A 16,621-nucleotide genomic window follows, 5' to 3' on the forward strand; every position below is an offset into this window, starting at 1 on the left:
TGCAATGCAGAATACGGCTTCACACAGAACAATCACCAAACCCATCAGATAACACTTAGCACAGCACAGCCAAACATCATGTATCACATGAAGAGGCATGTGTGTTCTCCAGACGTGATACCTTGTCATGGACCTGCTGTTTCGATCTTCGCTCTCTCTCTCCCCCACCTCTCTCTTTCTCTCTCTCTCTCTCTCCCTCTCTCTCTCTCTCTCTCTCTCTCTCTCTCCCTCTCTCTCTCTCTCTCTCTCTCTCTCTCTCTCTCTCTCTCTCTACCACACCTGCTGTCTCGACCTCTGACTGTTCGGCTATGAAAAGCCAACTGATAATTACTCCGGAGGTGCTGACCTGTTGCACCCTCTATAACCACATTATTTTGTTGACTGCTGGTCATCTATGAAGAATGTTTGAACTACAGTACTTGAAGAACGATCTGGCCTTAATGGCCATGTACACTTTATAATCTCCACCTGCACAGCCAGAAGAGGACTAGCCACCCCTCAGAGCCTGGTTCCTATCTAGGTTTCTTCCTAGGTTCCTGTTTTTCTAGAGAGTTTTTCCTAGCCTCCGTGCTTCTAAATCTGCATTGCATGCTATTTAAGGTTTTAAGCTGGGTGTCGGAATAAGCATTTTGTGACATCTGCTGGTGTAAAAAGGGCTTTATAAATTAATTGTACTGATTGATTGATGATTGATTGTATGAAATGGAGTAGCATATATCCATCATGTAAAATGAACATTGAGCACTGTCTCCATGGAGTATAGCACTGCAGCCTTAGGCAATGTATATTTATGTGGTGCATAACATTATCTCATATCACATACATGGCAAGACATGATTGATGTAATTAGATGCTCTGGAGAGATCCCACCCTCCTTCCCCAACACATGTAGAATGCTTAGAAACCAACAGAAACCTGTGAAATAGATCAACAGATGATGTTTTATCTCCTCTCAAGGTCTGTTGGTTTACATTATCTCAGAATCAGGAACTGTCATATCCATGTGATATGTCAAAACAAGTTGATGCATGTGTTATCATGTTGCATTGGGTTTGTATTTGTATTTATTGTGGATCCCCTTTAGCTGCAGCAGCTACTCTTCATGGGGTCCAGTAAAATGTAGGCAGTTATACAATTATAAAAACATTCCTATACATTCACAACAGATTTCACAAAATCCATGTTCCTGTTTGATTTGGGGGTAGGCTGTCAACAGCATGTACTGTGACACTATGATATGTATTCTGATCAAGTCAACAATACTTCTAGGCATATCTGACGTCATGTATTTGATATCTTTATGTGAAGGTTAATGTCCATATTGACATCAGTTCATTGTGTTTGAGGACGGTTCACTGACGGGGTTTCGAGGGATACGATTAGATTAGACGAGTTTAACAGTTACAGAAGAGCTCAGTAGCCTATCAGAACAGCTGCAGTATCAGAGGCGCAGAGCCTTAATTAACGGGCTACACATAATGGCTGACGACAGCCAGGTAAGGTTAATTTTAGCCTACGTTTAACGAGCTTTACAGTTGTCCTAATTCCATCTTGTTCTAATGGCAAGTCTGCCTTAAGTGCAGAAACGATGGTTGATATTAGAAAATAAGTATGATTGGAAGTTTAGGCAAGTAATTCCAATTGGGGAATTGTTGTGGGATGTTAGCATAACATATTGTGCGTGTGGCATTCGTGCCATGGAGGATTGGGCAGGCCGGCAGGTTGCTACAGGATCCTAGTATCATGTATGTTATAGAGATCAGATCTGGCTGACTTTTTCACCTGAACTGCTCATTGGCTGTCCATAATGAGCCCAGCGAGCAGGGTGTGTATCTGGGCTCTGCAATAATTAGCTCCCAGAGCAATTACAAATACCTTTCGTTATTTTAAAAGCGTCATTGCAACTAGCAACATGACAGGCAGTCACCTCTAAGCAGGACTCAGTAGAAACGCTATGTGTTGGATTTGTCCATGTCTCGCTAAATTAACCTAGCTACCAGAACAGATGTGGAGAATTTATACTACAGTTTTAAGGGATCTCTCTGAAGGTTTTAGATGATACAATGGTGCTTCGTCCTCTGGATGAAGAACCATACATCTCGGCTTGGTTTCATTGCATTATTATTTGGGGAACGTTGACATGCCATTTGTGTTGACGGATGGATGAAAATAATGTAATTATAGTATCGTTATACATAGGTTAGCAGACAAATCCGCATGATAGAACTGAGCCCTGCTCCATTTCAGCACCATGCCGTGGTCTCAGGTGCTGTCCAGACTCGAAACATTTCAGCACCATGGCACGGTCCCCTGACGCCAAGAAACGTGTCAGCACTATGCAGCGGACAGCTCCATAGTGCTGAAATAGTTCAAGCCCCCTAGAACATAATTGATTTTAAATTATTCTAGGTGCAAGTGGTTATAATTTATTGCATGTCCTAGTTTTGCAGTTTTGCAACCTCAGAATTATAGCTAATGGATGGCAGCGAGTTACGTTTTTGTGCATGGCGATGAATAAGGATGCTTGATAAACCATAAATTAAACGCAAAAACGTGCACTTACAAATATTTTCGTTTGGCAGAACTTTGACAAGCTATGATCTGTTTTCTAATGACATTGACAGTTCATATAAACATTAGACTTAGGCCTAATTGTGACATCATGTGTGTATGACATCTTTGAAGAATGCCCTGGCTTGAGCCAATCGGTATCGAGTATTCAACAATGCTTTGGCATAATTCACTTCAGTTGTCTGCCGATGGTTCACTGATGTTTTTTCAAAGGAGGTATTAGTATTTCCTCTAAACAGCCTACAACAATAAGCTACACATCATGTCAGATGACAGCAAGGTATGGTTCATTTAGCCTATTTTGAGTTTAGAGGAGAAATTACTAACAATATAGTAGGTCACTACCAAAGCAATAGGTCTCACTGGTTTGATCCATGGACTGAAATCTGACCACTATTGCCGTTTTGTTTAAAATAGGAGCGAATAAGTTGTTTCACAAAGTCACAACCTAGGACTGATATTGACCTCTCATTTATCCACCAGAGCGTGAAATGGGAGGATCCCCCGGATGACCAAAATAAGGTTGTGGAGAATATGAAGGATGAAACAGAGACACATGAGACCAACAAGAACAGGACAGGAGGCAAGGTAAGACATATGCTGTCCTTTACACATGTTCTGCCTACTTAGACATCACTAAATCCTAGCCTTAAAGCATTAGGAGGAGACGCTACACTGACCTTAGATCTGCTATGAGACCTATAATCTGTTGTCATGTAGGCTAAACGTAAGTCCAGTGGCCGTGCCAAGAAGACTTCCGCGGAGGAGGACAGCAGCATTGGTGCAGGTCCGAGATTACTTCATGTTGGGTGCAGGTTGTGTTCAAATTCATCAGCACTGATCTGAGAAGATAGTATCTATATAGGTGAAAGCAATATAGTGGAGGCCCGCAGAGAAATGTGCTTTTACCTGTCCAGTGGAATCAAATCACTAAAGGTGAAGGAAATTAGGGATCAAGTTCAGATTCAACTTTAGATTTCTCTTTGCGGTTTCCCAGAGTCTTCTCAGACACCCGGGTGTGGTTTCCGGGAAAGGGGATCTATCATTGAGCAGCTGGAGAAGGAGGCTCAGAGGACTCTTATGCCTTCTCTCAAGATTGAGACATGCTGTGCCCCAATCCTCCTCTCCTTCCTGAGGAGTCTAACTGATGAGCAAGTCCCATGTCTTTTTCCAACCTCACATAAAACAACTCTGAATTTATAGTCATAGTGCACCTTCTAACCACAAATGGGATTTTAGACACTACACCTAACATCACTGTAACCACACCCCTAACTCTTCCTGTAAATCAAGAACAAAATGTCACATGTACTTGCTAATAGCTTAATTAAATACACTTTTATTTTCCCTAACATGGCTATCTAGTGACTCCACTAACTCAATACCAGTGTGCAGGTAAAATATGTTTCCTTTCTTTTCTTTTCTCTAGCCAATGGAGAGTGATTCAGCATGGCATGAAAAATAACGTAAGTCTCTCCACATAAGGTTCTGGTCAAAAATTGTGCGCTATATAGGGAATGGTGTCATGGAATTGCTTGATTGACAAAAACATTACTCTGTTTGTTGGCCATAGCTCACATTCGAGCAGCTCTCCATGCTGTGTCTGAAGATTGTTAAAGTCGTGACCCAGACAGCCCTCCGCATTCTCCTACCAGCGCTAGCTCGTATCATGGGGGTGAACCTGAGGAGTGGGGCAACCTCCCCAGAATCCCAGTGCTCTCTGACAGGGTCTGAGGATTCCTTAGGCAGTCTGGATGAGAGAGAGAAAAGGCTGCTGACCAGTGAGATGAACTACTGGACTAAGGAGAGGAGGAGGAATGGCAGTGCAGGGTGCCGCCATAAATCCACTCGCAGAACCTCATCACCATGCTGTTCGCCTAAGAGGTATGTTCACAGCAATATTTCAACTTAATAATTGCAAGACCTGACCCATACTTATCATAAATTATTAACTTGGAATTCACACCTTGTAGTTTTAAGTTCTGGTCAGAAATGTTGCCACTGAGTGGGTGGGTCCAGGTGAAAGTCATTTTTAACTGGGTAAGCCATTAAGTCATCTATGAATAAATAGATCAGGTACATGCCTTTCAGAATTAATCATATTCTGATGTCGTACAAACATAAAAATCAGGCAAAAAATCATGTCAGTTGGCTTTAGGCTTCTAGAACTACAGTGGTATGAGAAGTAAACCATCAGTGCTCTAATTTGGTTATCAGGCTCACTAATGAACCAGATTAGATACCAGTTGGTCACATTTGCATGGCATAAGTGGTGATTGTGTGTTTATCTTCAAGGTCCCAGACCTCATTGCAGAGCTTGCCTGCAACTAGAGAGGCTCCCCTCATGGAGATGCCTCTAAAGGCTATTTTTGGGGTAACGGAAGAGAGCCTCCTGATATCCCTGGTTGAGGGTCACTCCAACCCCACCTCCTCCAGCTCCTCCGATTTGAGCTGTGCTATCGTGGGAGAGGTAGTACACCAGCTTAACTCTGGCCTCTCAGTGGCCATTCAGGCCAGCTCGGGGAGTTGCCCCCCTATGGACAGTCAGGACATAGCAGCAGGCAAGGAGGTCATTCGGGTAGTCTCGGTGCAGATCCTGGCCGAGCTACAGAGCCAAACGTCTGAGCCAGAGTGGGTAGGGTTTATCGAGCCCCTCATGGACCCTGTGACCGATGATGTGCTGGATGCCATTGTCGGCACAATGGACAAAATGGCACAGGACTTCAACATCCTATTGGATCTGGCCGAGAAGATGACAATCTTGGGGTCTAAATTTCTGACCAATCTTCAATGTGACCTTGATGTTGAGTGTCCATCTGGGAAAGAAGGGACCACTCACTTTCTCAAAGAGACTGGATCCTCTACCAGTGTGGTGGCCAGAAAGATTCAGACCCTCTCTAGCCCCGACTTTCAGTCTAAAGCCCTGAAGGCGGTGAGCACCATCCTTACAAGGAAAGTCAGCAGCTCTTCTGGCATGGCTCCTTCCTCTAGGCCTTCTAGTGCTGCTCCTAGCCTTACTGAAGCTCCCCTGAATACCAGCTGCATAGCCCTGACACCTGTAACCTCCACTGCCACAGTGATTGTTAAGGCATTTGTGGGAGGCATGGAGACGATAGCATCATTTGAAGGCACATGTGAAGCAGTTGATTGGCCAGTTCCTGTAAATGACCACAAAACAGGATCTTCACAGATGATAACCTTCTCTCTAGCCCGCACACTCTACGGCCGTATACGAGCAAAGCTGAGGGACCTTTTAACTCTATCCGCTCGAGAAGAAGGTGTGGCTAAGGATGCTTCTCTTCAGGAGTCTTCAGACACCCTGGAAAAGGCAACTGTTTCAACTATTGAGGTCCAGTTACCCAGCACCGAACTTAGTAGAGTTCCCAGTGAGAGCCAACCAATACCAGCTCTCTGTCTCTCCAATCTGGATACCAGTACTCAAGAAGTTCTTAGCAGTGTTTTTTCCATCTACAAGTTAGAGTTATCAAAAGTGGAGAGTAAATCCTTGGCCGTTGTCAGTTCATCTGATGAGTCCCTAGAGGCTTGTTGGTTTGTTGATAGTGTCCTATCAAAGCTCGATGACTATACTATTTCCCAGTCACCCTCACCCAATGAAGACTTGAGCGTGAGTACTCAATATTCTCAACTGAGCTCGGAAGAGAGTGTCAGAATCACAGAGTCCTCTCCTAGTCTGATTCAGAGCATTAAGAAGCTCTCTAGCAATGACTTCCAGACTCAGGCAGAAGAGGCAGTGAGTAAAGTGCTGATGAGATCCAGTCATTCCTTTATCACACAGATCAGCCATACTGGTCTTCAGAAAAGTCTGCAGGCTGGCTTATCATCTAGCTCACCATCAGAGATCCATGTCCTTTCAGAATCCATGTCCTCCATGTCCTCTGAGAATACAGCCTCTGGATTAGTGGAAACCTTTGTCAAAGGAATGGCGACTATTTTCCAGAAAAATGAGTCCACTGACACTGTGCTACTGGAAAGAAGTGGGAGAGTTTCGCAGTGCTCCCACGGGGGCTCCCAACTGGATGATACTGAATTGAGTGTTAAAATATCAGAGGAGAAGCTTTGGTCAACAGCTAAGACCATCTGCGTCAGTATGAAGAACACACTTAAGGATTTCTTCACAGGGCTGAAGCCACCCGGATCCGAAAGGACAGAAAATGCTTCTTCCAAAGAGACCCTTGGGGAAATCCTGGTTGCTATCCAGAGTGAAATCTCAAACTTAGGGCGAATGAAGGATTCCAGGGAGCTCCTTCAGATCAATGATATGGTAGGAACTATGCTGAAGGAGGTTGAGAAAAGTGAGGATGACAGTGAACAAGTCTGCCAAGACATCCCTAGAACCTGTTCATCTTTGTCCACTTCTTTAAATGGTCGTAGTTCCTTGTCCAGCTCTTCAAAGAGTCCTAGGTCAGAGTGTGAGTTAGAGATCAACCTCCCTGGCACTCCCATCCCTGACGAAGTGCCTTTTGATCTGACCTGCCCCATCGTCAGGAGCTCCTGCATCGACACCAGGGTCTCTAAAATGCCAGAGATTTCTTCAAGTGACCTAAAGACAAAGATGATGGCACACACAGATGAACCCCTGCATCGTAACAGTCCAATGACTGACAGCAGTCGACCACCGAGTGCTAAAGCCTCTTTTCGATCCTCCACTCCGTCTTTCACCAGCAAGGGAACCTCTTTGGTACCAAAGGGAGATGGGATTGACATTGAAGAGAAGGAGTGTATCCCCAGTAGCTCTGGCCATCTGAGGGAGCTCTTAATCACCCCGGACATCAGCAGTGCCTCTGCATTCCCACTGCAGTACTTGATGGACTCCAGCAAAGATGATGTCATCTGTTTGGTCGCCATACTGGTGATAAGGTTGCTATCGGAGATCAGACCCTCAACCCTAGATGGACCCTCCCAACAGGCAGCAGACGTGACAGCAACATCTCAGCAACTCATCAGACAAGTCCTGTCTGAGTTCTGTGCTGCATCTAGATTCTCCAGGACACAGGCATATTCCCAGAACCTGAACATCCAAAGGGTGTTCAGAGGTGTACATAAAAACCTCATGGAGGAGTTTGGCTCTTATAACACCCTGCAAGCAGCTATTTCCTCCCAGGACCCTGCATTTGACAGAGTCCTGGTAAAGTCCTTGACCCAGCAGCTGGTACAGGGATGCAAGGAGGCGTCAAGACCAGCTTCTGCTGCAACAAACCCATCAGACCAGGCTGAGACAGAGAGGGGGGCTGAGCAGAAAGCAAGAAGGAGCTTCCTTTGCTTTTCAATGACCAAACTCAGGATCAACTTCAAGGTATAGCAGGGAGTTAGCATTTGTTTTTGGTTCCAGTTAGGTGCTGATGTTATTGATGTTATTGATATGATAAGACAAATACATGAGATAAATATGTTTTATTAATCACTAAATTGTTGCCTTGGATTCAGAAGTGTTCCATTTATTTATTTATTCTCTGTACCATTTTCTTTACCTTTCTTCTGTTAGCGTTCCAAGAGAGGAAACAAAAAGGACTGCCATTCAGTCCAGGAACAGACTGAGATTCCCTCTACTGATGGACATTGCATAGGTAAGGACTTTAGAGCTCTGCTATAGCTTGTAGTTTTGTTTAGGTGTGTGTTAGAAACATAGGTATGCCTACCAAACTCATAGCACTTTTATTTTTCAACATTACTATACTGCATCTCTCTCTCTCTCTCTCTCTCTCTCTCTCTCTCTTATCCCATCCATTTCTCTTGTGTTTCTAGCTCCAGTTGGAGAGGTTTCTCCCTCCATATCTCAGCCTGTCAAAAAACGATCCTTGATTGTCAGGGTCTTTTCAGCAATGATGAAGCCATTCAGGCGCTTCACCAAGAAGAACCTGTAACCTGTTACGCTGCATGAGGAACTACTTTTGTAACAGCAAGACTTTTGACAAGAGGAATTTCTGCATGTCTACCCTTTCAAAGTATATTTGATCAAATAAATGGCAATGATTTTACAAGAATTTCAAGTGTTTTGGAAGATTAGTAAAACTGAAGCAGCTTTTCTCAGAGAAATGCACTAGTTCCCCCTTGGTTATACATTTATTGTGCAGTTTTTGAGTTGGCAGAACTTGGGGCAGCAGGTAGCCTTGTGGTTAGAGCGTTGGGCCAGTAACTGAAAGGTTGCTAGGTCAGATCCCTGAGCTAACAATGTAAAAATATGACGTTCTGCTCCTGAACAAGGTAGTTAACCCACTGTTCCTAAGCTATCGTTGTAAATAAGAATTTGTTCTGAACTGACTTGTCTAGGAAAATAAATAAAATAACCACAGCTTGACTCTAATACAATAGTTGCTGCATAGACTGTCAGATAACCAGATGTTGTCTATTAATTTAGTTTGATTGGTAAGAGCTTATTAGCAGCAAGGGGAAAACACATAGAGGAGAATTAGCTATCTGCAGCTAGATGTTTTCTATATGTTTTCTATATGTTGAAAATATAAGGTCCAAAAGTTGACAGTGTATGTCAGAGCAAAAACCAAGCCATGAGGTCGAAGGAATTGTCCATAGAGCTCAGAGACATGATTGTGTCAAGACACAGATCTGGGGAAGGGTACCAAAACATTTCTGCAATATTGAAGGTCCCCAAGGACACAGTGGCCTCCATCATTCTTAAACGGAAGAAGTTTGGAACCACCAAGACTCTTCCTAGAGCTGGCCGCCAGGCCAAACTGAGCAATCGGGGGAGAAGGGCAGTGCAGTGGAGCAGCAGTGCAGTGGAGTAGCTTCAACAGCCATAGGCCCAGGGATTGCACATCACATCACATCACGCAGTCAGTCAGGAAAGCTAAGGCCAGCTTCTTCAGGCAGAAGTTTGCATCCTGTAGCTCCAACTCCAAAAAGTTCTGGGACACCGTGAAGTCCATGGAGAACAAGAGCACCTCCTCCCAGCTGCCCACTGCACTGAGGCTAGGTAACACGGTCACCACTGATAAATCCATGATTATCGAAAACTTCAATAAGCATTTCTCAACGGCTGGCCATGCCTTCCGCCTGGCTACTTCAACCTCGGCCAACAGCTCCGCCCCCCCCGCAGCTCCTCGCCCAAGCCTCTCCAGGTTCTCCTTTAACCAAATCCAGATAGCAGATGTTCTGAAAGAGCTGCAAAACCTGGACCCGTACAAATCAGCTGGGCTTGACAATCTGGACCCTCTATTTCTGAAACTATCTGCCACCATTGTCGCAACCCCTATTACCAGCCTGTTCACCTCTCTTTCATATCGTCTGAGATCCCCAAGGATTGGAAAGCTGCCGCAGTCATCCCCCTCTTCAAAGGGGGAGACACCCTGGACCCAAACTGTTACAGACCTATATCCATCCTGCCCTGCCTATCTAAGGTCTTCGAAAGCCAAGTCAACAAACAGGTCACTGACCATCTCGAATCCCACCGCACCTTCTCCGCTGTGCAATCTGGTTTCCGAGCCGGTCATGGATGCACCTCAGCCACACTCAAGGTACTCAACGATATCATAACCGCCGTCGATAAAAGACAGTACTGTGCAGCCGTCTTCATCGACCTTGCCAAGGCTTTCGACTCTGTCAATCACCATATTCTTATCTGCAGACTCAGGAGCCTCGGTTTTTCGGATGACTGCCTTGCCTGGTTCACCAATTACTTTGCAGACAGATTTCAGTGTGTCAAATCGGAGGGCATGCTGTCTGGTCCTCTGGCAGTCTCTATGGGGGTGCCACAGGGTTCAATTCTCGGGCCGACTCTTTTCTCTGTGTATATCAATGATGTTGCTCTTGCTGCGGGCGATTCCCTGATCCACCTCTACGCAGACGACACCATTCTATATACCTTCGGCCCGTCTTTGGACACTGTGCTATCTAACCTCCAAACAAGCTTCAATGCCATACAACACTCCTTCCGTGGCCTCCAACTGCTCTTAAACGCTAGTAAAACCAAATGCATGCTTTTCAACCGGTCGCTGCCTGCACCCGCATGCCCGACTAGCATCACCACCCTGGATGGTTCCGACCTAGAATATGTGGACGTCTATAAGTACCTAGGTGTCTGGCTAGACTGCAAACTCTCCTTCCAGACTCATATCAAACATCTCAATCGGAAATCAAATCAAGAGTCGGCTTTCTATTCCGCAACAAAGCCTCCTTCACTCACGCCGCCAAGCTTACCCTAGTAAAACTGACTATCCTACCGATCCTCGACTTCGGCGATGTCATCTACAAAATGGCTTCCAACACTCTACTCAGCAAACTGGATGCAGTCTATCACAGTGCCATCCGTTTCGTCACTAAAGCACCTTATACCACCCACCACTGCGACTTGTATGCTCTAGTCGGCTGGCCCTCGCTACATATTCGTCGCCAGACCCACTGGCTCCAGGTCATCTACAAGTCCATGCTAGGTAAAGCTCCGCCTTATCTCAGCTCACTGGTCACGATGGCAACACCCATCCGTAGCACGCGCTCCAGCAGGTGTATCTCACTGATCATCCCTAAAGCCAACACCTCATTTGGCCGCCTTTCGTTCCAGTACTCTGCTGCCTGTGACTGGAACAAATTGCAAAAATCGCTGAAGTTGGAGACTTTTATCTCCCTCACCAACTTCAAACATCAGCTATCTGAGCAGCTAACCGATCGCTGCAGCTGTACATAGTCTATTGGTAAATAGCCCACCCTTTCTCACCTACCTCATCCCCATACTGTTTTTATTTATTTACTTTTCTGCTCTTTTGCACACCAATATCTCTACCTGTACATGACCATCTGATCATTCATCACTCCAGTGTTAATCTGCAAAAATTGTAATTATTTGCCTACCTCCTCATGCTTTTGCACACATTGTATATAGACTCCCCCTTTGGTTTCTACTGTGTTATTGACTTGTTAATTGTTTACTCCATGTGTAACTCTTTGTTGTCTGCTCACACTGCTATGCTTTATCTTGGCCAGGTCGCAGTTGCAAATGAGAACTTGTTCTCAACTAGCCTACCTGGTTAAATAAAGGTGAAATAAAAAAATAAAAAATAAATGATGCAATGCAGAATACGCTTCACACAGAACAATCACCAAACCCATCAGATAACACTTAGCACAGCACAGCCAAACATCATGTATCACATGAAGAGGCATGTGTGTTCTCCAGACGTGATACCTTGTCATGGACCTGCTGTTTCGATCTTCGCTCTCTCTCTCCCCCACCTCTCTCTTTCTCTCTCTCTCTCCTCTCTCCCTCTCTCTCTCTCTCTCTCTCTCTCTCTCTCTCTCTCTCTACCACACCTGCTGTCTCGACAACTGACTGTTCGGCTATGAAAAGCCAACTGATAATTACTCCGGAGGTGCTGACCTGTTGCACCTCTATAACCACATTATTTTGTTGACTGCTGGTCATCTATGAAGAATGTTTGAACTACAGTACTTGAAGAACGATCTGGCCTTAATGGCCATGTACACTTTATAATCTCCACTGCACAGCCAGAAGAGGACTAGCACCCCTCAGAGCCTGGTTCCTATCTAGGTTTCTTCCTAGGTTCCTGTTTTTCTAGAGAGTTTTTCCTAGCCACCGTGCTTCTAATCTGCATTGCATGCTATTTAAGGTTTTAAGCTGGGGTGTCGGAATAAGCATTTTGTGACATCTGCTGGTGTAAAAAGGGCTTTATAAATAAATTGTACTGATTGATTGATGATTGATTGTATGAAATGGAGTAGCATATATCCATCATGTAAAATGAACATTGAGCACTGTCTCCATGGAGTATAGCACTGCAGCCTTAGGCAATGTATATTTACGTGGTGCATAACATTATCTCATATCACATGCATGGCAAGACATGATTGATGTAATTAGATGCTCTGGAGAGATCCCACCCTCCTTCCCCAACACATGTAGAATGCTTAGAAACCACCAGAAACCTGTGAAATAGATCAACAGATGATGTTTTATCTCCTCCCAAGGTCTGTTGGTTTACAGTATCTCAGAATCAGGAACTGTCATATCCCATGTGATATGTCAAAACAAGTTGATGCATGTGTATCATGTTGCATTGGGTTTGTATTTGTATTATTGTGGATCCCCTTTAGCATGCAGCAGCTACTCTTCATGGGGTCCAGTAAAATGTAGGCAGTTATACATTATAAAAACATTCCTATACATTCACAACAGATTTCACAAAATCCATGTTCCGCCAAGAAACGTGTCAGCACTATGCAGCGGACAGTTCCATAGTGATGAAATAGTTCAAGCCCCCTAGAACATAATTGATTTTAAAATCATTCTAGGTGCAAGTGGTTATAATTTATTGCATGTCCTAGTTTTGCAGTTTTGCAAACCTCAGAATTATAGCTAATGGATGGCAGCGAGTTACGTTTTTGTGTATGGCGATGAATAAGGATGCTTGATAAACCATAAATTAAACGCAAAAACGTGCACTTACAAATATTTTCGTTTGGCAGAACTTTGACAAGCTATGATCTGTTTTCTAATGACATTGACAGTTCATATAGACATTAGACTTAGGCCTAATTGTTACATCAGGTGTGTATGACATCTTTGAAGGACATGTGAAGGCAGTTGATTGGCCAGTTCTGTAAATGACCACAAACAGGATCTTCACAGATGATAACCTTCTCTCTAGCCCGCACACTCTACGGATGTATACAGCAAAGCTGAGGGACCTTTTAACTCTATCCGCTCGAGAAGAAGGTGTGGCTAAGGATGCTTCTCTTCAGGAGTCTTCAGACACCCTGGAAAAGGCAACTGTTTAAACTATTGAGGTCCATTACCCAGCACCGAACTATAGAGTTCCCAGTGAGAGCCAACCAATACCACTCTCTGTCTCTCCAATCTGGATACCTGTACTCAAGAAGTTCTTAGCAGTGTTTTTTCCACTACAAGTCAGAGTTATCAAAAGTGGAGAGTAATCCTTGGCCGTTGTCAGTTCATCTGATGAGTCCCTAGAGGCTTGTGGTTTGTTGATAGTGTCCTATCAAAGCTCGATGACTATACTATTTCCCAGTCACCCTCACCCAATGAAGACTTGAGCGTGAGTACTCAATATTCTCAACTGAGCTCAGAAGAGAGTGTCAGAATCACAGAGTCCTCTACTAGTCTGATTCAGAGCATTAAGAAGCTCTCTAGCAATGACTTCCAGACTCAGGCAGAAGAGGCAGTGAGTAAAGTGCTGATGAGATCCAGTCATTCCTTTATCACACAGATCAGCCATACTGGTCTTCAGAAAAGTCTGCAGGCTGGCTTATCATCTAGCTCACCATCAGAGATCCATGTCCTTTCAGAATCCATGTCCTCCATGTCCTCTGAGAATACAGCCTCTGGATTAGTGGAAACCTTTGTCAAAGGAATGGCGACTATTTTCCAGAAAAATGAGTCCACTGACACTGTGCTACTGGAAAGAAGTGGAGAGTTTCGCAGTGCTCCCACGGGGGCTCCCAACTGGATGATACTGAATTGAGTGTTAAAATATCAGAGGAGAAGCTTTGGTCAACAGCTAAGACCATCTGCGTCAGTATGAAGAACACACTTAAGGATTTCTTCACAGGGCTGAAGCCACCCGGATCCGAAAGGACAGAAAATGCTTCTTCCAAAGAGACCCTTGGGGAAATCCTGGTTGCTATCCAGAGTGAAATCTCAAACTTAGGGCGAATGAAGGATTCCAGGGAGCTCCTTCAGATCAATGATATGGTAGGAACCATGCTGAAGGAGGTTGAGAAAAGTGAGGATGACAGTGAACACGTCTGCCAAGACATCCCTAGAACCTGTTCATCTTTGTCCACTTCTTTAAATGGTCGTAGTTCCTTGTCCAGCTCTTCAAAGAGTCCTAGGTCAGAGTGTGAGTTAGAGATCAACCTCCCTGGCACTCCCATCCCTGACGAAGTGCCTTTTGATCTGACCTGCCCCATCGTCAGGAGCTCCTGCATCGACACCAGGGTCTCTAAAATGCCAGAGATTTCTTCAAGTGACCTAAAGACAAAGATGATGGCACACACAGATGAACCCCTGCATCGTAACAGTCCAATGACTGACAGCAGTCGACCACCGAGTGCTAAAGCCTCTTTTCGATCCTCCACTCCGTCTTTCACCAGCAAGGGAACCTCTTTGGTACCAAAGGGAGATGGGATTGACATTGAAGAGAAGGAGGAGTGTATCCCCAGCAGCTCTGGCCATCTGAGGGAGCTCTTAATCATCCCGGACATCAGCAGTGCCTCTGCATTCCCACTGCAGTACTTGATGGACTCCAGCAAAGATGATGTCATCTGTTTGGTCGCCATACTGGTGATAAGGTTGCTATCGGAGATCAGACCCTCAACCCTAGATGGACCCTCCCAACAGGCAGCAGACGTGACAGCAACATCTCAGCAACTCATCAGACAAGTCCTGTCTGAGTTCTGTGCTGCATCTAGATTCTCCAGGACACAGGCATATTCCCAGAACCTGAACATCCAAAGGGTGTTCAGAGGTGTACATAAAAACCTCATGGAGGAGTTTGGCTCTTATAACACCCTGCAAGCAGCTATTTCCTCCCAGGACCCTGCATTTGACAGAGTCCTGGTAAAGTCCTTGACCCAGCAGCTGGTACAGGGATGCAAGGAGGCGTCAAGACCAGCTTCTGCTGCAACAAACCCATCAGACCAGGCTGAGACAGAGAGGGGGGCTGAGCAGAAAGCAAGAAGGAGCTTCCTTTGCTTTTCAATGACCAAACTCAGGATCAACTTCAAGGTATAGCAGGGAGTTAGCATTTGTTTTTGGTTCCAGTTAGGTGCTGATGTTATTGATGTTATTGATATGATAAGACAAATACATGAGATAAATATGTTTTATTAATCACTAAATTGTTGCCTTGGATTCAGAAGTGTTCCATTTATTTATTTATTCTCTGTACCATTTTCTTTACCTTTCTTCTGTTAGCGTTCCAAGAGAGGAAACAAAAAGGACTGCCATTCAGTCCAGGAACAGACTGAGATTCCCTCTACTGATGGACATTGCATAGGTAAGGACTTTAGAGCTCTGCTATAGCTTGTAGTTTTGTTTAGGTGTGTGTTAGAAACATAGGTATGCCTACCAAACTCATAGCACTTTTATTTTTCAACATTACTATACTGCATCTCTCTCTCTCTCTCTCTCTCTCTTATCCCATCCATTTCTCTTGTGTTTCTAGCTCCAGTTGGAGAGGTTTCTCCCTCCATATCTCAGCCTGTCAAAAAACGATCCTTGATTGTCAGGGTCTTTTCAGCAATGATGAAGCCATTCAGGCGCTTCAACAAGAAGAACCTGTAACCTGTTACGCTGCATGAGGAACTACTTTTGTAACAGCAAGACTTTTGACAAGAGGAATTTCTGCATGTCTACCCTTTCAAAGTATATTTGATCAAATAAATGGCAATGATTTTACAAGAATTTCAAGTGTTTTGGAAGATTAGTAAAACTGAAGCAGCTTTTCTCAGAGAAATGCACTAGTTCCCCCTTGGTTATACATTTATTGTGCAGTTTTTGAGTTGGCAGGACTTGGGGCAGCAGGTAGCCTTGTGGTTAGAGCGTTGGGCCAGTAACTGAAAGGTTGCTAGGTCAGATCCCTGAGCTAACAATGTAAAAATATGACGTTCTGCTCCTGAACAAGGTAGTTAACCCACTGTTCCTAAGCTGTCATTGTAAATAAGAATTTGTTCTGAACTGACTTGTCTAGGAAAATAAATAAAATAACCACAGCTTGACTCTAATACAATAGTTGCTGCATAGACTGTCAGATAACCAGATGTTGTCTATTAATTTAGTTTGATTGGTAAGAGCTTATTAGCAGCAAGGGGAAAACACATAGAGGAGAATTAGCTATCTGCAGCTAGATGTTTTCTATATGTTGAAAATATAAGGTCCAAAAGTTGACAGTGTATGTCAGAGCAAAAACCAAGCCATGAGGTCGAAGGAATTGTCCATAGAGCTCAGAGACATGATTGTGTCAAGACACAGATCTGGGGAAGGGTACCAAAACATTTCTGCAATATTGAAGGTCCCCAAGGACACAGTGGCCTCCATCAT

General features: G+C 44.4%; 2 protein-coding genes across 3 annotated transcripts; both read left to right on the top strand.

Annotated features, from left to right (window-relative positions):
* The first annotated feature begins 2,775 nt into the window (after positions 1-2,775).
* LOC116365362 (uncharacterized) lies at positions 2,776-8,671 on the top strand. 2 transcript variants are annotated; one of them, XM_031818013.1, is made up of 5 exons: positions 2,776-3,722; positions 4,001-4,037; positions 4,145-4,455; positions 8,075-8,156; positions 8,335-8,667. In XM_031818013.1, exons 1-4 carry the CDS (start codon positions 3,652-3,654, stop codon positions 8,154-8,156), a joined length of 501 nt encoding a protein of 166 aa, XP_031673873.1. In that variant the 5' UTR covers positions 2,776-3,651; the 3' UTR covers positions 8,335-8,667. The 2 variants fall into 2 exon arrangements, with proteins under 2 accessions (XP_031673873.1, XP_031673872.1); XM_031818012.1 differs by lacking the exons at positions 2,776-3,722; positions 4,001-4,037; positions 4,145-4,455 and adding an exon at positions 7,312-7,885 and having other exon boundaries at positions 8,335-8,671.
* Positions 8,672-14,000: 5,329 nt separating this feature from the next.
* Positions 14,001-16,123, top strand: LOC116365365 (uncharacterized). The gene is made up of 3 exons (XM_031818016.1): positions 14,001-15,307; positions 15,497-15,578; positions 15,747-16,123. The coding sequence occupies exons 1-3, from the start codon at positions 14,099-14,101 to the stop codon at positions 15,863-15,865; spliced, it is 1,410 nt and encodes a 469-aa protein (XP_031673876.1). The 5' UTR covers positions 14,001-14,098; the 3' UTR covers positions 15,866-16,123.
* The last annotated feature ends 498 nt before the right edge of the window (positions 16,124-16,621 follow it).

This window comes from Oncorhynchus kisutch, unplaced genomic scaffold (genome assembly GCF_002021735.2).
Source record: "Oncorhynchus kisutch isolate 150728-3 unplaced genomic scaffold, Okis_V2 scaffold1229, whole genome shotgun sequence".
Lineage (NCBI taxonomy): Eukaryota > Metazoa > Chordata > Actinopteri > Salmoniformes > Salmonidae > Oncorhynchus > Oncorhynchus kisutch.